Source organism: Balearica regulorum, chromosome 2, assembly GCF_011004875.1.
Source record: "Balearica regulorum gibbericeps isolate bBalReg1 chromosome 2, bBalReg1.pri, whole genome shotgun sequence".
NCBI classification, from domain to species: domain Eukaryota; kingdom Metazoa; phylum Chordata; class Aves; order Gruiformes; family Gruidae; genus Balearica; species Balearica regulorum.
The window spans coordinates 119,946,673-119,970,121 of record NC_046185.1 but is presented as its reverse complement, the minus strand read 5'-3'; the positions used below and the strand labels follow the sequence as shown (position 1 = coordinate 119,970,121).

The 23,449-nt window shown below is 44.4% G+C and overlaps 1 protein-coding gene across 1 annotated transcript; it reads left to right on the top strand.

The window, feature by feature from the left end:
• The first annotated feature begins 4,051 nt into the window (after window positions 1-4,051).
• Window positions 4,052-5,872, top strand: TMEM158 (transmembrane protein 158). The gene has a single exon (XM_075745601.1). The coding sequence runs from the start codon at window positions 4,289-4,291 to the stop codon at window positions 5,222-5,224; it is 936 nt and encodes a 311-aa protein (XP_075601716.1). The 5' UTR covers window positions 4,052-4,288; the 3' UTR covers window positions 5,225-5,872.
• The last annotated feature ends 17,577 nt before the right edge of the window (window positions 5,873-23,449 follow it).

The window sequence follows — 23,449 nt, the reverse complement described above, 5'->3', positions numbered from 1 at the left end:
ACCTGTGTTTGTATAACTGAGATGGTGGTGCGAAGGCAGTATCTGCTGCTGATAGAAATGCATGTCGAATGATGAGCTTAGTGTCTTTGCTGAGATAGGTGTGTTGACTTCTCTGCAGAGATTATGCCCTTGTTCCCAGCCTCCTTGCCAACTGGCTGTTCCCTTTGTCTGGGCTTCTGATATTCGTATAAACAGTGGTACAAAACCCTGGCTTGTTCTGTGAAGCACATGATCTCTGTTTTCTGCAGATAAATCTTTCTGACGTCATGTAGCAGTAGCAAGCCGCTTAGTCCAACCAGCTCCTATTATCTGTTTCAGAAGCTTCAGTAGCCTTTAAGTGTTTCATAACAAATAATTTCTGACAAATACACAAGAATACCAAGCGAGGAGGAGGAGAGTGAAGGTTCTGATCAGTGTGCTCACAATCAAGGCAACACGTTGGTGGGCAGTATGAAACATCCCTTAGCTCCTTCCTCAACCATCAAACCACTGATTATCAATGACTCTTCAAAAAGTGTATTCCACAGCCATCATAAGATCAGTTCTTACCTTACTCTGAGATTCTCCCCCCACATCAGCTGTGAAACCATTAGCCAATGAAGCCTTCTAAAGTATATCACAAGAAACATTTTTCCTCAGCTGGGAATAAGTGTGTCTCTCAGGACAATCCCCAGGATGATTGGATCCTACTCCTTTCACAGAACTGAAACTGCTCTTTTCTGAGAGGAGTCAAGTACCAACTTTCTCCTGACCCTGCCTCCCTCTTCAGCTGTTGACCGTGAAACTCTCCTTATTTACCTGGCACTTCTACAGAGAAAGGTAACTTACTTTATAATTGCTATATTTACTTGCTCCTAACATCTTTTCCTTGAATTGACAGTAGGTGTCTTTCCACAGAAAAATATCTCTATGATGTTATAGCTGGGTATCCAACCCTTTACTCTGCTACTTTCCCATCTTCTCTCCCACATGCAACTCCTTTCAGAAATGACAACCTCAAAAGCACATCCTCTGTTGAGAAATGTTCCACAGTTATTCCTTTTCCTCAGTGCAGATCAACGTAAGTTTGCCGAACTGAGAAACGCTGCCTGAGGATCACAAGCTTTTGACTTGGATGTAATTATGGATGTCCTTCGGGAATCTGTACCTGCTTAGGGTCAGTTTCCGCTAGCTGCAATGAGACTTCAGGCTTTAAAACAGCACCCTCGTGAGATGCAATTTTAATGGCACTTGGGCAGAAATACTTCTTGATTTCATCTTCCTTGAAGTATTTCACAAGCGATACTTTAATAAAAAATGTTTAGTTAAAACGTCATTGAAACAACTCTCAAAGATTCTGATTGTCCTTTCCCATTAGTCTTCATCCTCCCAACAGCTCTGCAATCTGTCTCATGAAACTCCTACTGTCTTGTTACCTCATTATTCCCTTCTAAAATTTTATCATTATAGCCCACTTCACACCTCCTCTACCACACTGACAAATGCTACTGTGACCTATGGTGCATGTTATAGTTCTAGCTATTTATCTATAGAATCAAACCTGCAAAATCTACATCCTGATCTGCCTGTGACTTGTGGGTCACCTTTGGCTGGCCCCTGATTTCTTTATGCTTCAGTCTCCCCAGCCATAAACCTACTTTGTTCTTTGAGATTTATGGCTGAAAACCACAGAACAGAGCTATAAATTAATACTACTTACAAAGACTTTTCAAGTGTGCTGCAACCTCTTTGAATGACTGAATCCATGCAGAGATTAATTATATCCAATAGACCTATAAATGAAATGGCTATCAAGCAACGATCTAACTTACTTTCTGCTTCTTCTACCCAGTTGCTCGATTATTCCTTGATGAAGAGGAACAGATATGAGGCACCCATGCATCTCCAACCTGAAATAAATTGCTTTTAGTTCTTTGCCATGGTAGTCTAAATGATGCTAATTGCATTTAACCTTCCTGGGGCAGGTTATCTTTCCTTGCAGGAAAAGAAACTTAGCTCAACTCTGCCTCCCCAAACTTCTTCGCAAATACCCCTGACTGCATTCAGCTGGGTGCTGGGAGTTGAAACCAAAAGAACTGAAGCTCTGCCTGAGAACATTTGCCACCCACATACTTCAATAGTGTGCAGGAGCTAAATCTTATTTATGAGGCTTAGTTTCATTTCCAGTCCTTCGTGCCAAAATCCCAGTGCAATGTAATTTGTGCACAAGTGGTCACACAGTTTTGGCATTATTTGCTACAGGCTAGCCCTTTCTTAATCTGATTTTGGGTCTCTAGGCATACTACAACAGAAAAACTTGGAGCCACACAAATGCGTGGGACTGTGGATATGACAAAGGGCATCAGGAGATGCATGTAGAGACACATTTAAGGGACAATAAAAACTATCAAAGAACTCTTAAACAAGAGACATTGAAATAGCACTGAAAAATCATACTAACTGTATTGTGACATCTGAGCAAAAACCCAGAACTGGAACCGGACAGCTTGAACACTTAATCAGGCACGTTTCTCTGTAATAAACCAAACTAAAAACCTAGCCAAACTATAGACAGCTGGTAGACAATACCCTTTGGGCTAATTTGGGACCAAACACAAGTCCATTTTGGTCTCTTTTGAGTAGAAGGCAAGCAAATCTGGGTTTTATCATTATATATTTAGGCAAGGGTTTTGAAAGAAAACTGATTCACTACCTTCATTCATGTTGAATTACAGCAAATCTAAAATTTACTCTCTACCCTCATTCACTACCCTCACTCCTCTGAAAGAGTGATTACAGTAACTCATTCTCCAAGTGAGAATGTGTCCTTGTGTCACTTTAACGTGGGACCACGTCTGACATGGAAGCCTTGAAGGAGCACTTTATGGAGTTCAGTTCCATCATTTACATAAATTGTCCCATATATAGTTGGGAAAGCCTAGTTTTTTGTATTCGTGTCTCCCTTTTGTGTATTTGTCCAAAAAGGGCTGCAAAGGCAAAGAAGAGAGTCCCAGCTCTGGATGCTTGCCAGGAAAACGTAACTCTGCCCACGGTAAAGGCTAAGAAATGTTCATTATTTGTGTCATCCAGTTCTGTCCCTCCCCTCCAAACATCAACATACAACACAGCAAGCCTCAGCCTGTGTCCAGAGTAAGACTATAGCCAGCATAAGGTCATGAAACAGGCCGGAGTATCTAGCTTGATTATAAACTATCATGCTTTTAAAGCAGCCTTTTGAAAAATGCAGCCAAGTCTCACAGCTACTACACTTGGTAGCTTTGTGCTCCTTGTAATAAGTTTCCACGTTTAAATCTTTGCTACGTGGACGGACTGCGCCCTGCTGTGGGATGCCTTGTGCCCCAGGCCAGGCCAGGCTGTGGGCACCCGGCTGCGGGAGCAGCTCCTGGGGCTGAGCCCGGACTTGCAGAGCACCACTGAAAGGAACCAGCCACTGCACTCTGACAGTTCAAACTCCCTTCCGCCACATCTCCCGCGTCCCTTTCCCTTCCTATGAAGTCGAAATGAAAGTCTGTGCAGCAGGTGGAGGCTCTTCCCTTATCTGCGCCCCCCAGCCCAGCCCAGCCCAGCCTCGGGCGGCGGCAAGAGGGCGCTGCCCACAGCCATCCTCTTTCCCTCGCCCCTGCCCGCCGAGGAGGGAGAAAGGGGACTGCCACGGCAGCCCCCGCGGCCGCCCACGGCTGCCCTCTCGGCCGGGAGAGGCGGGAAGGGAGGGACCCAGCCGGCCCGGGGCACAGGGCGTCGCCCGCCCGCCGTTCCCTTCCCCAGTCCCCGGGGAACCTCTCGCCCCCGCCACGGGAACGGCGGCGGAGCTGGGGGGGGTCTGAGCTCTCCCCCACGGAAGACGAGGTGCGGGGAACCGGCGCAGTGGCGGTCCCTGCCTGAGGGGAGAAGGGCCGCCTACCGCCTGCGGGTACCCCAGCGGAGGGAGGCACTGCCCCCCCCGCCACGGCAGCTGCCCGGCTGCTGGGCGGGGGCGCCTGGCCGGCACCTCAGGGCGCGGCAGCAGGGCCGGCCGGGCGCACGGCTCCTCCCGCCGGGGCGCTGCCGGGCCGGGGGCGGAGGAGGCGGGGAAGAGGGGAGCCGCTGCCGTCACCGAGGTTCCCGGCTCGCTCGCCTCGCAGCCGCGGCGCCCCAGCCCCGCTCCCACCCCCTCGCCTGCCCCCACCCTCCTTCCCTTTCTCTCGCTCTCTCGGCGAGAGCAGTGTGCCTCCCTTCCTAGATGGCAGGCGGCAGCGCCATGCAGCCTCCCGTTCCTCCTCCTCCTCCTCTCCGGCTCTAAGTCAATGCCATGCTGCCGCTGCTTCTCCCGGCACTGCTGGCCGCCTGCCTGCCGCCCTGCCAGGGCTGGAGCCCCTCGGCGGCTGCCAGCGGGCAGGAGGAACAGGAGCAAGAGCTCTTCTTGCCCCATGTCAACTCCTCCTCTCGCTCTTTGGCCAGCCTCGAGATGGACCTCGACGGGGCAGCAAGCAAGGAGGAAGGCAGCACCACCAGCCCGGGCACGCCGACTGCCCCTAGCCAAGAGCCTTTCCCTTCCTCTCCCACCTCCTCCGGGCAGCAGCAGCAGCAGCAGCGTCCCCAGCCGCAGGGGCAACCGCAGCCCGCCGAGGACCCCCACTGCAATATCAGCGTGCAGCGGCAGATGCTGAGCTCGCTGCTGGTGCGCTGGAGCCGCCCGCTGGGCATCCAGTGCGACCTCCTGCTCTTCTCCACCAACAGCCACGGGCGGGCCTTCTTCTCCGCCGCCTTCCACCGCGTGGGGCCGCCGCTGCTCATCGAGCACCTGGGGCTGGCGGCCGGCGGTGCCCAGCAGGACTTGCGCCTCTGCGTGGGCTGCAGCTGGGTGCGGGGCAGGCGGGTCGGGCGCCTGCGGGGCGCCGCTCCCCAGGCCGCTCCGGCCGCCGCCGCCTCCTCTTCCTCTTCCTCCTCCTCCTCGCTCTCCTACCCGCCGGCGGCGGAGCCCGGTCAGTACTGGCTGCAAGGGGAACCGTTGAATTTCTGCTGCTTGGATTTCAGCCTGGAGGAGCTGAAGGGAGAACCGGGCTGGCGGATGAACCGCAAGCCCATCGAGTCTACCTTGGTGGCTTGTTTCATGACTCTGGTCATCATCGTGTGGAGCGTGGCCGCCCTCATCTGGCCGGTGCCCATCATCGCCGGCTTCCTGCCCAACGGCATGGAGCAGCGCCGGAGCACCGCTGCCGGCACCACCGCCGCCGCCGCTAAGTAGCCTCTCCCGGTGACATACCCCCTCTTCTCTTCGTCGTGCGGTGTGGAGGGACGCGGGGCGGCCGCCTCCCGCCGGGCCGGACTCTGTCGTGTTTTGGTTTTGTTGTTTTTGGTTTGGGGTTGTTTTTGTTTGTTTGTTTAAAGCGTGTTACAGGTGCCCGGGCGGCCATGGGGCGCGGGGGGGCCCCTCAGGGCGCGGGGGGCCGCCCGGCCCGCCCTGAGGGGAGAGCAGCTCCTCCGGCCCACCGGCCCCGCCGCCGGAGACGACCAGATCCTGTGTGCTCGTTTTATATCTTTAATACCCGTTTTAAACGAACCTTTTAGTAAAAAAGAACAAAAAAAAATAAAAAGAAAAAGCCCCCCAAAAAATCAACGCAGGAAATAAAAGATCCTCCCATTCAACCGCGTTTGTTGTAGTCGGAGTAGCTTTTTTGTATATGAATACAGTTTGAGCGGGTTTTTTCTTTATTTGCAGAAAGGAAAGTCTCTTTTTGGCAGGATCAAGAACTGAAGCAGTATATATATATTGTTATTGCTGAAGCTGAACTTTAACGAACCTTTTACACTGTATTTCCCAGTTGAGATAGTGTGTATTTATTATTGTAGCTCCGCGTTATTTGGCTTTTAATACAGAGGTTTTCTTTCTGGAGCCCCCGTAGCCTGTCGTTGATCTGTGTCCGCCAGCGTGGAACGGAGGGTTCGGACGGCCTCCCCATCTGCAAACCGGCCACCAATCTCTTCTTTCACCGTGAGGTGATGTTACCACGGTTGTTGGTGGAAAAAGGGGAATCCCAAACCCTTTCTGGATCTAGGTCTATATGCTTACATCGGGGGGGGGGGGGGGGGGGGGGGGGTGGGGTGTCTGTGCCAGAGATCCTCCAAGGTGATTTACTTAGCACTGCTACACAGGCTAATGCTTTCTCCTCCTTTTCACATCGGGTGGTTTCAGTCCTGGGAACATGAGACCCGCTCTTTGAGATGTGTTAAAAGCAGCCCGGAGGCAAGTCTCTGACTTGCACAAAGTGCATTCCTCCAAAACAACCCAGATGCAGTGTATTTGTTGGAGGTATGGTAATACCGTACCTCTTTTTTTTCATCTGCCAGTCTGCAGGGTGCCTGTCGGGTGGAGAGAAGGCAGGAGCTGCTGGTCCAGAACTAGATTACAGCTGCCGCTGTGCAAGCGTGCAAGGAAGAAAGTTTTGCAAGATTTCTTTCTTGTTCGAGCAGAGAGTTGCATAGCCTGAAATATCATTTGTTGTATACTTCCAACTGTTTAGCCTTACAAGAAGTTGTTTCATTTGCCTTAGACATGATTAGTCCGGCTGAAGTTTTTAAAACCAAAATGTCAACTAAGCAAGAAAGGTTTGCAATAGGAATTTTCCTTCCTTTGTCAACATCAATGTATTTAATTTATTAGGGACATGTGAACTCACTCGAGGCTAATTTGGTGTATGTGTAATGTTGTTTTCTTCCATATGATTTGGTGGAAATAACTGGATGAAAAGTTTGGAGGGATTAAATTCTTAGGATTCCTATTTTTTTAATTGAGAAGAAAATAAAATAAATGCATGCTCTATGTGTATGCTATCTGGAAAAAATGCAGAGAGAAAAAGATTGACAAACAGCAGAAATAAATCAAGATTTTAAAATGTTCCATGTTACTGGGCTACCTCTACACCCACTGTTTGTCCTGTTGATACACCCACTGTTTCTGCTATTGTTCTTAACGGGCACGTAGTGTTGTTTTCAGAAAGTAGAGGATCCAGTCACTGTGAGAAGTGTTCATTTGACTTGTTGATCTGAAGGGCACCTTCCCCCATATGCTTAGTTTACAGAGCCCCACTTTTCTTTCCTTGATGTGAAAGACACAGCATCATTTCCGCCTTCTGCAAATTTGTGCGCAGATGTGCGACCTGCTAGAGATCAGTTGTTTGCCTATAACGCACCGTGTGACAGAGAACCCTCTTTGTACTGAAAGGCAAAGCTAGCAAGAGAACACCAAGCTAATGTTAACACCCTCCTGAAAGAGAAATGCTCTACATACGGAATAAACCTCAGAAGAGTTGCCATGCCAGGAAAGAATTTCTTTTAAATGAAGATACACTTAGGCAGAGAGTTTCTTCTTTTGCATGAGATACATTTAGGCAGAGAATTAACTTTTGTTGGAAGTTTTGTTGGCTTTGTAGTGTATAGTGTATAGTACTCACTGTTATCCAGGGAGCCTGTGCTTGAACTCAAGGTTGAAATCTCTTTTTTTTGCTTATCCTAGTTTCACCAGTGACCTGCCGTTGTTTGTTGCTTGAATTGCATCAACATAGCAAAATAATGGCGTTACTGTCTGAAACAGGCAGCTTCAGATATTAAAGTTTTTTTCATTTGCAGTTCTTACAGATATCTACCAAGAACAATAAAGCTGGTACAGAATGGTTTTGGGGTATGTCTTCTAACTTCTGCCAATACCAGCTTGAATACAAACCTTGTGAACAGAATATTTTGCTGCTTCACTTAAAAAGTGTGATAGAAGAGAGGATTTGCTTATAGTTCTATAAATATGCTTGTAAGTGGAGCTGTGATTGAAAACCTGCTAAAATGTGAAATGTTTAAAACACAGGGATGGTATTAAAAAATCAAAACCCAAAACAAACCCCAAAAGGCAAATCTTGTCCAGAATACAAAAAAAACTCACAGCATTTTCAGGGAGCACTGATCTCAGATACAAAATGCAAAGAGCATTTCCCAGTTAGGGAAGGTGTTTCCTTACATCACAGTAACCATCAAGGTAAGCACGTTCCCTTCGTCGAGAGATGACAGTTCATGTTTTCCATGCCTTAAAGAGGACTTTTAGGCACAGCGGAAGGCACAGAGATTACGTGATGTACATACAGGGTTTAGCCTGGACCTAACTCCCTGAACCCTCGGGTTTCGGTGAGGTGGCAGCAGGGTTTCTCCTGTAAAGAACAGAGTTGCAAACTTTGGTGTACGCAGCCATTCTGGATAGCTGTCTAGCTGTTCTGCATAGCTGCATCCTCGGCCCCGAGTTAACGGAGAAGTGACTTAGCGGCTTTCACAGTCTGGAGAGTCGTTACAGAAATGCATTACGCAGACCGTGGGCTTTCTTCAGTCACTCTTACATCTAACGCCAATAACCCCGCGCCCACAGCTGTGGCTGTTACTATGACTCTAAGCAGCCGATAATTTTGAGTAACAAAAGGCACACACAACTTTTGCCCACATCCATGGGAATTTAATCTGAATTAACCCCAGCAGAGTCAAGCCCAGAGCAATATAAAATGATCTATCTCCACACCAGCTGGTTTCAGATTTCAACTTGAGACACCAAAATGTGTATTTATTTTCTTTTTCACTGGCAATGGATTTTTATTGTCTCTTTACCGGGGATGATTCTAACCCATTTTTATTCATTTGGATTTATTTTTAAAACCAGTTGGTAGGAGGGTCAGCACAAGAGTGGGATTAGTCACCGTATATAATCCTTCATGTACTCAAGGAGGGCATATATATGCATATATATACATACTTCTATACGTGAAGACTTACTGTGTACAACAAAGTCAAAACAAGAGGGAGAAAAAGGATGGTGAGAAATAAATAATACTGAACAAGTAATACTGGTTTTCTTTCACTATTTGTTGGATCCTGTTCCTTGGTAAGGTATCCTGACTTTATGTGTTTGTACATGTACATGTGTTTGTTGGAAAGCAAGGGATATCTAGAAACAGAGGTAATTTATTGATTTCCTTTTTATGTAATTCAACTACCTTACAGATTTTTCTTTCATTCCAGGAACCAGGAACTCTCTCCAGAGAGAGATTTAGCATTAGGAGGTACTAAGGTACTAGGTTTGTATGCTAGTGTTAGGCTGGTACATTTTTATCTGTATATTCAGACCTCAGAATTTAATCTCTCTTCCTCACGTACTTGCTTAGTTATGTTTTATAGATATACTAGAAGCAAAAGTATATAGATGAATATGGAGTTTTGGCACAGACACAGTTTTTCTGTTACTTGGTGCCACATTGATTCCCATAATAAAAATATAAAAATGTACAGTGTAATAATAATTTTGTATTATGTAATCATACTTTTGTTCAATTGTTTATCAGTAATCAAGAGCAGTTTTGTGGATATTTGGGGCAAAATTGCCATACTTGGATAAATGTGAGAATTGTTACTTATTGAGGGCTTAGTTGGAGTGCTTTCGATGATTAATATGACTGCAACAGCAGAACTATTTGTGCAGTGAATAATTACTCGATATGAGTAAGGGCTACTGAACCAGGCCCTAAAAAAACCTAATTAAAAGTCTTACTTAGCTGAGTAAGTATTATTCATCGTGACCTCCGCTTGCTGAATAAAAGTGTCTCCAGGGCTGACATTACGTGATCCCAGGGGCTGAACAAAAGCCCAGTGAAATCAAGTAGTTAAAGTTAATTGAAGTTTTGTATGACTAAAGATCAAAGAATCTATTTTAAAGATATGTATCTACATATAAGAATAAGTATTGCATTCTTCTTCCTCTCTGGTTTTTATACACATAGATTAGAAATCCAGAGACAGGATTTCTCAGTCCAGTGTGAGGGCTTGCTAGTTTGGAAATTAGCTTTTTTCTGAAGCTCATGTGAAAATGCTAGTTATTTTCCAAGGAATTTTACTGAATAAATGTCTCTTTTTTTTTTTCCCCCCAACATATTTCAGGAAGAGCCCTTAATTTTTCAAAAGAACATTTTTAGTGATTATGGGAAGATGTGTAAATATCAAATCCCAAACGTGTTCAGATTTCAAAACATAAATCTTTTTCACCAGGAAATAATTTTGAAAAGCATATTTTTAATCAAAAACATTGGTTTCCATTTCCCCCCTCAAAAGTAGAACATTTCAATGAAGATCAGAAGTGTATAAGAGTGTTTTACCTTGCAAAAGTGATATTGTGGGGGAACACCCCCATTTTTTTAAAGGCTATTTTTTGCTCGATGCATAGCCATATTCTAAGGATAGTGTTCTGTTCCATGATTTGGAATTGATCACAGCTTGTGACAGATAAGGAACTACATTTCTTGTCCTTCCTTCATAATAGTTCTGGTTTAAAAAGCTGTACAAAACAATTGTAAATTAAAAAAAAAAAAGTAGCTTTACTCATTTGTTTTGTTTCTGTTCTATTCTGCCAAGGGAGAAAGCAGCATGGTCTAAAATTTGGGATATTAAAAAAGTTTACTAGAAATGTCTGGATGGTGTTAAATTAGGTTTGTGGACAGACTAAGTGTCCCAATCCAAACTTCCAACTTTTATAAAGTTTGGATTCATAACTGAGCGTAGCAGTTTGATCATCTCTGTGACAGGGGAGTCTCTGGATCTGCATGTCAGGAAAGCCAGGATCTAAATCCTTATCTCTTATTTTAGTTTTCTTATTATGTCAACAGTTTAACAATGTCAGAGCAAAACTGGAAGACCCAAATATCCTCTGAAACGTTGTGTGCTTCTGTGTGTTTGCCTTGTATGTAGCTTTTGTAGAAAACCATCCAATTCATGGGACATGAATTTGAGATCAATGCTGTTCTGAGGAAGTGAATTCACTGGGAGTGTGAAGTTAAATTATATTTTTGTTCCTTGTAAGGTGAGGCTTGCTAGAAGCAGTGGGACCTTACCTTGTTGGTGTCATTCTGAGTGTTGCTAAGCAACATGAAGTGGTTAAAACAGAGATACAGGGAAGAGCATGGAGGAATAAAGGAAACAAAGGACACAGAAAAAGCATTAAAAAAAAAGTAGATGTGCCAGCGTGTTCTGTAAAGAAATTGTGAAGTATTAACTAGGAAAAGGCAGCGATTAAGATCATAAGGAAAAAAGAAAGCTGACATAAGATGAATTAGGAACTCGATTCCATACTTCATATTCAATCAAAATTTTCAGTGGTCTGCTTGAATAAATAATTGCTGTCTTGGCTCCAAATGGCAAAAGTAATGGCAAAAGAGACTAAGAGCCTGGGAAGAAATGGAAGGCCTAAGAAAAATTAGGCATGGAACCACCATACCATAAATAAAAAGCGAAAATAAATCACTCTACATATTGCTGGAAGCCAAACAACAAAATGGCAAGGCACTCTTTGCGTATACTATCTACACTGGGTTTGCTTCAGATGTTGTCTGATGTTGCAAGGAAAACATGCTAAAAGTTATTGTTATGGAATGGATATGGTTCTTCCATCATATCTTGCTTTGAGCCATGTCAAATATACATTTCTTATTATCCAGCACAAGAATGTTCATCAGAACTGTATTAAAGCTTTTCACCTAAACCAAAGTAATGCTGGTGTGAGTGTATGTCCCAGGCTGGGCCACTGCGGTTGACAAGGCTACGTGCTGGTATGCTCTTTGTAGCATTCTGATCTATATTGCCAATACTTTCTCACTCATACATTTTAAAGACTACCTACATAATCTTCCTTTTTTTTTTGTCCCTATCTTCACTGTTTCCAAAGCTTCACTCCATTTGTCTTCTGTCACTGAAATCAATCATTCTTAAGATTTGTTCTTTCTTACTACCATCTCCCTCTTCCCTTCTCTCTTTCCATAGCATGTTTTTATCTTGACATTTTCTGTCTTCAGATTTCTCACCTGTCTTTCCCACTAGAATATCTTTTATTATCAAGCTATAAAAAACTGGAAACTGTGCTATCAGTTTCTTCTGCTTTTCCACTCTGCTTCCCATCCATTCAGACCGTTACCTCTCATGCCATTCATTCAGACTGTTACCTCTCTCTGGTCTGTGACACCTACAAGGCAAAGATGAACAGGAAACCTTGTGTTGAGGGCAAAACCCAAGTGCAAAGTTGTGTCTCCCACCAGTCCTGCGGTCACAGGATTTCTTCCACATTTCTGCCCTAGACCCTGAGCTGAGGCCCTAAGTTATTGTGGCTTCTTCTGGTAAATGAGAAGCAGACCCATTTGAAGAGCTTCCTTCCACCTTAATTCCTCCAAGTCCTTTCTCTGAATAACCCTCTACTCATGCACCCACCCAAAACCCTGTCTCATGAGTCATGGGAGCCCTCACATACCACCTTTCCCACATACCCTCGATTGCAACGTCAGGACGCGTCTCACGCTGCCTTCTGCTCTAACTGAAGGTAGGCCTCTCACCCCTTGGCGAAGCTCTGCATGGCCAGAGAAGCGATGATCTCACTTAGGAGCGGATCAGCATTTAAAGTTACACTCAGCTCATGTATGCAACTATGGGGTCAAAAGCCATTACTTTTCAATTAAACCTTGGGTTCTGCAGAAATTGAAGACCCTTGCCTGGATGTTGGCAGATGGAAAAGTTGTACAAGGAGAGGGCCCTGGCAGATTTTTCAAGCGCTGGTCTAGTAGGGTTCTGGTTTCACTGGTAGATGGCTGAGTGGCCAGGCCAGCTCACTGCAGCCCTACTTCTGTAAGATGATAAATACATATGGCTCACGCTGGAGTCTGTGAGTGCTCAAGCCTTCTGAAAACAACATGTCTAGCAGTGGAGGAAATAATATTTACTCTTCTTGTACTGGTAGTGAAAGGATTAATGAGCTAAATCCCATTTGGTGTGTTGAGCATGTGATGCACAATAAAAATGCAAAACATGAACATGATTTTACTCCTTCTCTGTTCTTTTTCACACTTAAGGGCATGGTTTGAGCCTTGTGTTGTTAAATTAAGATATTCTGGACAATTTTGTCCACAATTTACCCAGGCAATAGCTGTACTCTGGAAATGCTTTTCCCATTTGAAAGGTGCTGCTGTGAGCTGATATATTAAAAACAAATCATTACTAAGTGATGAATGTTACTGGAAGAGATTCTCATTAATCCAAAAGTATATGAAAGAATCCCCCAAGGTGTAAGAAATACTTTCTAGGAGGTGAATATACGAAAAAATTGGTGTGGCGGTAGCTGGTGGAGATTTAATCATGGGGCTATTTCATTTCTTTCCTTGCACTGTGTGTTTCATCACATTTTCTCTGGGGAATGTGAGCTGTGCCTAATTATGCCAGCAGTGTAGTTGCTCCTAAATGGAAACTGGAAACTACTTTCTTCAGGCAATACTTACTATGAATTCTTGAGATTATTTTTTTTTTCATTTCCTCCAGGACATGTAAAGCGCTTAACAATGCAGGGTCACATCATTTTCTTAACCCAGAGAAGCCCGTTTTTGAGGCATGATGTTTACCTCACAGCGTGTCCGATGTGGCCTTGCAACATCCCTTCTCTTCCCCAAGACCGGCATTTTTGTGGTGCCCCAACCCCCTCTATCTAGTTGTAGGATCATTCAGGGGCTAGGACCACGGAGACAGAGGCCTTGTGCCTCTGTGCTCTACCCCAGCCCTATATCACCTTTCCTTCTGTCCTGGAAGCACAATTATGGTGGGAATACATTTACGGCAGGTGCATGCAAGAGGCAGTTTCTCACAAAAATAAATACAGCTGTAAAGGTTACAGTTTCTGGAGAGGACCACTGCCAGCAGACCTCTTGTTCCTCTTGCCCTCAGCTGACGGCAGCCCTTGCCAAGTGGACCACTCCACAGCTATGACTTCTCCATAGGTCCATGCGGGGCAGCTAAGGGAAACCACAATTTAGGAAATGAGTGAGGCTTTAGCCTGAAAGCCATTTTGAGCAGAAAAAAATCTTTAACTGTGCCATTGCGGAGTGTCTATACGAGCCATGTACTGATGTCTTCAATGTATACTGAAAGTTTTGCAGGCCTTTTTGGTTTGATTTATTATTTTTTTCAGAGTTTAACTAGGAATTGTTGTAGACACGGCCTTGGGAACACCCCTTTCCCATGCATATAAAATGTAATTCCATAGGCTTTGCTCTAGCTACCCCGGTGTGAGAGGGGATTGCCCGTGACAACACTCATCCTCCAAAATGTCACTTAGTTATCTCCAGTTCTGAAACGGCTACTTATATCCTCTCCCTGTGAGACTGCCACCATAACGCTTACAGACACCAGCCCATGCTGGGTTAAGACAGAGGAAGACAACTCTTATTTTCCTCCTACATCTGGAATGTTTCATGCCTGAGACAATTTTGAGTTCCCTGAATTCAGCTGTTGAGATTGATAGTGGTACTGCCCAGTGCTAACTAAAGTGTGGTGGGTGGAATGGGTCAGAGAGATTTGCTATCCTCCTGCACACAGGATACAGAAAGAAAACAACATTGCCTAATCTGTTTTCCTACATGTGCAAAGCATAGCAAAGCAGAAATCAGTGACTTTACCCCTGTAAGAAAAACAAAACCCCTGAAGCAGATTCTGAATGAGCCAGTTCTTCAAAAACAAAACCAAGAGCCGTTTTCTGTGCATCTGACTCCTGCTGATTGCCATGAGAACAGCTCCAGCGTAACTGTGTGATTGGAAGGTCTTTCACCATAGTGACAGGAATAGGATCACTTTGTGAAAATTTCCCAATTAATTTCATCACATTATGTGTGATTCAGCTGATAACTGCACTATCTTTAGTATCTTCACCTCTATCAAGTTGTCTCTATTGCTATCTTTATTCTGTTACATATAAAAAGATAGTGAGAAACCTATGACGATGAATGTAGAAGTTCATGACGTCTGACCAAAAAACTGATTAAAATCCCAGTTAAATCCTTCTAACAACACTATTCAGAGAACTCGTAAAGTGGAAAATATCAAAGAGTTAATACATTTCTTTAATGTATTTAAAATATCAAAATCCTCAGCGTTAAGGACTACGGGTTGGCTGTAGCAACAGAAAGCTTTCACCGCAAATTCCCAAGCATGTGTTGTCTTCTATTACTTGCCAAATAATAGTTATGCTTAGCTACTTCCTAATATCTTCCAATCCCACATTCACGGTAAAACAAATTACTCATGAAAATGCGCATAAAAAATTTTCAAACTACTACTCTGAGTACCTCAATGATACAAGCATACTTCATCTAACTATAAGCCTGTCTTGAATATTAGGGTTCAAAAGGTCCAAAATGTTCTTTCCCTTTGACCATCTTCATTTGCTTGCCTTTATTTCCTACAGCTGCTGTACTGTCTGTTTATGCTCAGCATGGTTATAGTTGTGGTTATTTAGGAAGCAATGTAATATGTGCAAAATTCAGCAAAAAACTCGCTACAGGCAATACTAATCCTTCCAGGCTTGGAGTTAGCACGGGAACAGAGGGTGCTGGAGGTTTCCTTGCATTGCCTGCTGTAAAGTATGGAACACTACTTCAGAAAAGAATGAAATTAATGTTCACTGCAATTATTTTAAGAAATTGATCTTTGTTCATCTGTTCAAGGTGCTGAGAAGTCAAGGTCTGGACAAAGCATAAAGAAAGGAGGATGTATCAGCTCCCCTGTTTTTAATTTAAGCTTTGGCAGTTGTTAGAATTGGATGAATTTAGTAAATAAATGTGTTGAGGGATGTAAGTTTCTACATTACTGTAGGATTTTGAGTGACTTCAGAGAACTGAAATGTAGAGTTGTGCATTACTTCAGAGAAAGTATAGGAAAAATATATACATATATATACACTGAAAGGTCACATGAAGAGCACTTGTGATGGAAAATAGCGCGCAGCAGCTTTCTGTACATACCATGCCTTGAGTCACCCCACAGCACTGCAGTAGACACCGGTTAACCACGCTAAGCCAAGACAGCTGAGCCTTCTCCTTGGTGGACAGGAGGGTGAAACCTCTGTGAGAATACAAGCCGACGGCAGCACTCACTATTGCCGCTGCAAGGTAACCTCTGTGCCGCTTCGGAGGCAGAACCCTACAGCCGTGGGCACGTGTCCATGAAGGAAATGGCTGGGGTGAATTTGAGAAGCCGTTTTCCTCTTGTGGCTGGTGTAAAGAGGCACTTGGAGCTACTCTGACTCCAGTTTCTGTGTGCTCAGTCATGTTTTCTTGACTTTTGCTCTTCTCCACTCTTGAAGGTCATTGCCCAAGGAGTGCCTTGGGTGTTTAACAAATATTAATCACCAAAACAAAGTCTTCAGTTTGTTAGTTACTAGTGGCAGCCAGAATTTTTAAAAAGCGTTTCGATCAAGTAAGATTTTCTGCAGTTGTTTGCACCTTAAGGTGCTGTGCAAATGGAATCCAAATGTCATGGCTGAAGGGCATTTGTGTTGACGTTGCCTGTTCCAGTACTCGGCCTTCTTGTATTTTCAAGGTTTCACGCTTCCCTCCGTAAGTTATTTTTCTCCTTTGGTAGTTTGGCTTCTAGACTCCACCACAACTTTGACGGTTTCTTCTTTTCACTGACCCATGTATCAGAATACTCCGTGCACAGTGGTTTTGAGTAAGACTATATTCCTGCCATGCATTTCATTGCATATCCTGAATTTTCGTTTCTCGGAGGTCCTGTTGGAAGATGAAGGCAAGATAAACCAACAACCACTGTTCTCACAGAGGAATCCATTCCTGGCTCTAACGCTGTTATGTGAGCATCGCCTGTGCCCAAAGGTCTGAGTGATTAGTGCTAACATGAATGGTATTTTAATTCAGCAGTGCGTTTGGTTATAGTCTCTGTGCATGGATATTTATGCTTCGTGTCACTAATAACCAGAAATCCTGTCTAATAAGGTTACTCTTATGTGTACATTATACAGAAAATGGCATTTAAAAAACAAGCTATGCCTTGTCTTAAAGGTCAAAGTTGTAATCAGGTTACCTTCTGCATATTAAGAAATGAAAAAAAATTAATGTAAAAATGTATGAGATGGATAGTAAGAGCACATGTTTGAATAATAATTGGAGGCAATATTAATGAAAACTGGGCCTCTGTGATGAACTACAACAGTATCTGCATGGTAACATGATTCACGCAGAATTGACCATGACCGTGAGAGGGTGTAGGCAGTGTACGACTTTACTACAGCCTTTGCAAATGCTAGCATGAGTGCCTCTTTGCACAAACTTCAGCAAGCCCATTCTGACGTGCTGCAGGCGCACGTCAACAGCAGAGGCCATGGCCCAGCAGCATACTCAGCACGTGGCATCATCGTGCTTGCTCACAGGAACCCCACTGAGTTTTCAGCTCTGATGCTCCCTTCCAGCTCACCACAGTGCAACATAAGCGCCGTGGTGCCATTGCTGCGCTGCTGTGCTGGAGGTCTCCGACTTGCTCACCACTCCTCTTGCTCCAAAGTCTTTTAATCAGCCAAAATGTCGAGGACTTTCTGAGCTCAACCTGTGGGTCCCAGGCAGTCGAGCTGCAGTCGGTCACCAGCCCCCAGACTGTCCTTGGGGGCTGCTGGGATGCCCTGACTTTGCTTGGCCCGATGCTGGGCTGCCGTTATGCTCCAGATTCTTGCTCCTGGTTGTTGGTTCAGTCTCCCACTTTTTGGCTCTGCATGCTGCTGCTGCCTCTGAACCCCTTTAGCTTCAACCTGCTTCTCTGTTCCTGCCCACTTCACCTGACCTTGCTTGATTTCTGACTGTGTCCTTCACTGCTGGCTTTGTGGCCGTACCATGCCTCTGACCTGACTCTAGGGAGTCTTGAGTACGTTTTCCAGATAGGAGAGTTGGAAGATTGAAGGACTTGTTCCTTTAGTGCAGATAGCTTTTCTCAACCTCATCAAGACTCGTCATAGTGATTCATTTTGGATGTAAGTAAGTAATTCACAAAGTTAAAACAAGCAAACAAAAAGTTTAGGTAGCCCCTGCAACTAAAATGAGTGATTTCTCTTAGGGTAAAGTACATCAGAGAAGAATGGGACCAAATATAACTAGTACTGTCAGGGAAGACAGAGACTCACAGACATACAGGTACTCACAAAGCACGTCTATGTTTGTTCTACAGAGTTGGAGATTTGCTTTAACACAGTGTGATTTATGATGTAATCACACTGTCTAATGATGCTATCAAATACCGGCCTGTGCAATGAGCAGAAGTGACTCACTGGCAAGTTAAATAGCAGAAAGGGAATGAACATGTGCGTTCACCAGCCATCCCATTAATGCACAGTGCCGTAAAGTGCCATTAACATCTCAGTACATCCAGGCTAAATAGACTTAACCAAATCAGTTTTATTACCTCAGAATGTGTGTGCTTTAGCCTGCAAACTGAATCACGGCGCTGGCTCTTTCCCCACTGGGATCAGAGCTGTGTCCTGCCGTGCTCTGCCAGCTGCTTCCCGCTCCGCGCAGCCGGGCTGCCCACAGCAGCTCCCTGCACGTGGCTGTGCTGTGTGCCATCCACCCCACAGACCTTGCAAGCCCATCCGTGATCACCAGTGGCCTCCCGTTCCCAAGACAGCAAGAACAGCTATGCCAATAAGCCGTCGTCCGGAAAGTATCACCTATTTGTCTTTAAAGACCCGCTTTTTAACTGGTTACAGTGAGTTAGGAAGTGATAGATGTTGTGTGTTACGGTGCTATTAGCCTACCAGGGAAGATGTTAAAAGTGGCCATAAATCATTTGTTATGCAGTCTCCTAGCCTCTGGAACAATCCACACCAAATATTTATTTCCTTAATGAAATGTCCTTTCTTCTCTGGTTGACTCTTTGTAAGACAGCAAGAACCAGATCCTCTGCGTGATCAGTACGTAATAAGGAATTGATTCCTTTGTAAGCACTCTGGCCCTAATGCTGCGACCCCAGTGGTTTCAGCATTGTTTCTCCAGATTTATGCTTGCGAGTATGAGGTCAGGACCTTCTTTTCTCTGGCAAGTAAACTGAAGGCTCTTCCAAAGGTAAAATAAAGTGCCCCTGGCTGTTCCTAGCAATTGCTAAGAAGCTGGCAGACAAACTGGCCCAGGAGACTGGACCTGAGCAGCCATGAAATCCAGAGGGGAAGAGGCTGGCGGGGGTCCTGCAGCCACCTCTCCGTTATCCTCCCACTGCAGGAGCTGGTCGACGAGGGAAACTCCATCCGCAGGCTGAAGGACAAGTGACGGTATGAAGTTACTCTGAGGTGTAGATAAACCAAGTGAGTCCCCATGGCTGAGCTATAAATTAGTCTCTGCAGTCTGCCAGCATAACCTGCCTGCTGATAGCTTGTAAATAAGTCAGCTGTAGAGAAGGGTTAATGTTTACCTACATGTCTCAGACGGGTGGCATTCTGAAGATGGAAAGTATTACAGAAGCACTAGAGTAAGTCATCATTAAACCTTTACACTGGCATATTTACTCACCTCTAATAGCTTACAGCGGTGCAGAAATACAATTAAACTAGAAGATATCTATAGCTGCTTGCCTCCTGATAACACCTCATCTTCTCATGTATTGATTTAATGGTGTAACATATGTTTACTGTTTTTTCCAAGTACCAGTGGGCTGACCTGATTTCTGTGTACTGACCCTGACTGTTTCTTTGTTCCTTTGGTTGGTGTTTATTTATTGTATCTGTTAAAATAAACAGAAGCTTGTCAGAGTCTCAAGGGCAGGGTGGCTTATCCATGGCTCAACATTCAGAGTGTTTCTGTAAGTAAAATGTGCTGTGGGATTGTACTTTCTGGGCAGTAAAAGTATCCTTCATTACACTTCATCAAGAGATCATTAAAACCAACCTTTAGCCCTTTCGAGTTCTGTGGTTTAGAAAAGAGATGGGCACAGCGCAGTCATTTCCATTTGCTCTGGCTGGAGAGATTTTTTCTTTCCTCATGATACAGCTGTTGCAATTTGCTTTTCTCTTTAAAGATAATAATACTATACCAATATGCACCCTTATTACTGTTTGCCATTACCCCTTACAAGCATCCCTGCATTTTTTTTACAGGAACTATCAAAGGAAAAGAAACAAGGAGCAGATAAGTGTGTCTGTGTCTGTCTGTGTATGTCAGCTCGCTGCAAGGAGAAAAATTTCACTGCTGGCCTTTTGCATGGGTAATAGTGGAATAAAGAATTACATAGAAAGGAAAAGGAGTGTCTGTGGCAGAGAACTCAATATGGTGAAGGGAAGGTATTATTCTGAGCGATGCAGTCATTTAATTTATTACCCTCTGACAACCCAAGCTATAATTTTGCTTCGATTATATAAACCTGGTCATCACACACTAATCCTCCACATCTCCAAAACCATGATGCTGCACGGACATCTGTGCCACGCAGTCAGCTTGGACTGCAAGCGAAAACCTGTCTTTCACCAAGATGATGTTCCCTCTTCCTTTCTTCCCCTTGTCCTCCTGAAAGGATTCATAGGAAGCACGACCCAGAGCCAATTCCCAGCATATGACAGCAGGAAACAGGGACATTTATATCCTGCATAAACATGCAGTCTTTCTAACGTGGCCATTAGTGCTCACAGTGGTGTGCTACAACTGCTAAATACGGGCTCATGGTCACAGCGCTAATTTGATGTAGCAGTTCGGCCTGCTCCTGCTCCTGGCAAACTAGGATTGGCAGGGTTAGCAGCCCCTGGCACCTAGTCCTGCATACACGGCAGATTTGTAAACTTTAACGTTTAGGGCTGTGAGAGCAGGAACTGGTTTGGAAGTGCTGGGTGCAAGAAACAGGTTTGCATTGCTGTGGGTGAAAAGCACGAGGTGTTGTGAAAGCACTATTTTAGATGTCTATTTTAGGATGAGATGATCTGTGCTCTGTAAGTGACTATTTCTTTCCACTGTTATGGCTGAAGCTTAGATGGGGTATTTACATGGTAGATGTCTACATATGCTTAGATGAATCCTACCCATAAGGCCAAATCTGAATTTTGCCATGTGTAATTTGAACACGTTATTCCTTGTCCTTCGCACACCCTGCCCCCCCCCCCCCCCAACAAATAGTCCCTTCCTGCTTATAGCTACCCTTGAAATATTTGAAGACCCTTCCCGCATCACTCCGCCATGCTGTCTTCTTTGGCTAAAGAACCACCCATCCTTCCATTTCTCCTTGCAGGTCTTATTTTCTAGAGTTTCATATTTGTGTCATTGGGGATCTCTTCATCAAGCTGGCCTTCCCAAGGCAGTCCATCCTTGGGTATAACGTACCTACACAACTTGCACGGAGCAGCCCTCTGCCTCTGTAGGCTTCCTGCAGGGCTGCGCTCGCCTTGGCACAACAGATGATCTTGCCGCTCTTCCTACCTCGTCGCCACTGCTGGTGTTGGAATTCCTGAGCAAATCTCTCAATCCTGACTGCCAAAGGCCTCCTCTCTCACTCTCTCTTCATGCTATTTAATATAATTCTATGAAGAACAGAATAGGAATATTACCTAACAGGAATTATATTCTATGAAGAATAAATCTCCTGCTATACACTCCGGATGGAATTCAGAAGCATGCTCCACAGAAATATATCTTTTGACAATGAGAGTAGGTCCATCATCAAACCCCTAAAGATTTTGAATGTTCTGTTTTCTCAGCATCCAACAAAAGTGATGAACTCCATCTTAAAAGTCCGGTTCATGTCTTTTCTGTTCTAAAATAGCCTGCAGCAAAGCAATAGAAAATAATTGATTTGGTAGGTCCAGTTTCATGCTATATTCATTTCCAGCATTTCCTGAAGTCTTCAACTAATAGTATTTCAAATTTATACTGATTACTTAAAAAGGAAGGAGCTGGGAACAATGGATGCCCTATCTGAGTGAAGTCAGGCAAACATCTAATTACTGGCCTGCAGATTTTCAGATAGCTGTTGTTTGACCCATGAAGACATTGAAAAGTCATCCCTTCTTCTAAGAAACTTCACCGGTAGAGGCAGGAGCCTCGTCTAAACCTTGGAAAGAGCACATATAATACCTTTGTTAAACTAGTTTCCATGGTAACAATTTCATGTCATTGAACATCATTAAAGACTATAAGAAATACGAACTTTTAAGTTAGCTTGTCTTTAGGGTTTTATTGACCTCCCTTTCTGAATAACTGTTCTCCTGGGAGATAAGACTCAGGGCAAAACAAGGGATGCAGGAGGTGGACTGCTTTGCTGTCGCGTTATTAGCAACCCTTTCCTTTGATTTTTCAGCTCAGGGTTTCAGAACAAACTCTGTAAATATGAGTAGGCATGGAAACGTGGCACAGATATTTCTGTCTCTAACACAAAAATAAGGCAACTAAAGATGACTCTAGTTAAGTAGCTTGTCCAGAGAGGGAAAAAAGGGAAGCAGGAGGAAGCTGAGTGAGAAATTATATGCTGTGATGACTTGACTCCCCCATTTTGCATCCTTGCCAGGACATATTGTTGCACTTCATGTTAAAGCTGGATAAAACCACTGTCAGGCTCCTTTGCCACTGGCCCCTGTGGCACAGCAGAAAAGATGAAAATCCTGGCAAATCCTGACATACGTGAGTAGCTTGGCTCTTCTTATGGGAAGCTCTAGCAATAAAAAGAAGTGAGATGCAGTAGCAGGAAAATTCAGCAGTTGCCTGTGATTTCCTCTGTGCACTGGGTGGGTTGGTTTTTTTTAGCTTACATAATTAACATTTGTTTTCTTACCCAATGATTTTTTGTGTACTACAGTCTTCTCTCATGGGCAATGTTTGTCACTTCTCCTGCGAGGGCAGGATTGCAGCCCCAGAAATGGGAACAAACCACGTCTGAACTCTGGCTCTAAAATCACACTGGCTTCTATGTAAGGCTTCTCCAGTGGCCTGAAGGTCTCCTGTGGCACATCACCTGTAGGGACTTCCACAGCACTGAGGAGAGACCCTTGAAAACTACTGCTGAGAAAGGAAGTCAGTAAGAAATACCTGCCGTGGTTTTCCTGGCACTGGGCCTGGCTGAAAGAATTCGTGGATGCCTTCTCGTCTACATGACACAGCCACCGCAATCTGGGAAAGGTCCTTCAGAGGGGAAGGACGATGGGGGGAAAAATGTTCATGCTTTTTGGGTCAGAACCAAGCCCACAGATCCAAATATTTTGCATTTTGGGCAATGCAGATATGACTGCAGGCAGCCCCTGTTACTCCAGTATGTTAGTTTGGGGTGTCAAGTGTACCCAGAGGGTGCAGAACGTAGATTTGAAAAGACAAATGGTTCACCAGCTGAGATATGTATTCAAGATGCTACCATCCTATGACAAATAGCAAATTGCCTACTACTGCCTGCAGGATGCCTGCACAGAAATCAAAACAAGGGCTTCATTTTTTCCTGGTGGAAAACTGTTTGAGGGGGGAATCAAATAATGTACTGTATTGCTGTAGGATTATATTACAATAAAGAGTTATCCATTTTGGACTGACCCAAAATCAAACATTGTTTTTCACACCAAAAGAAGAAGCTGTGAAACTGTGTTTCAGGTTAAATGAAATAATTTATAGACCATTTCACAGATGCCTTCGGC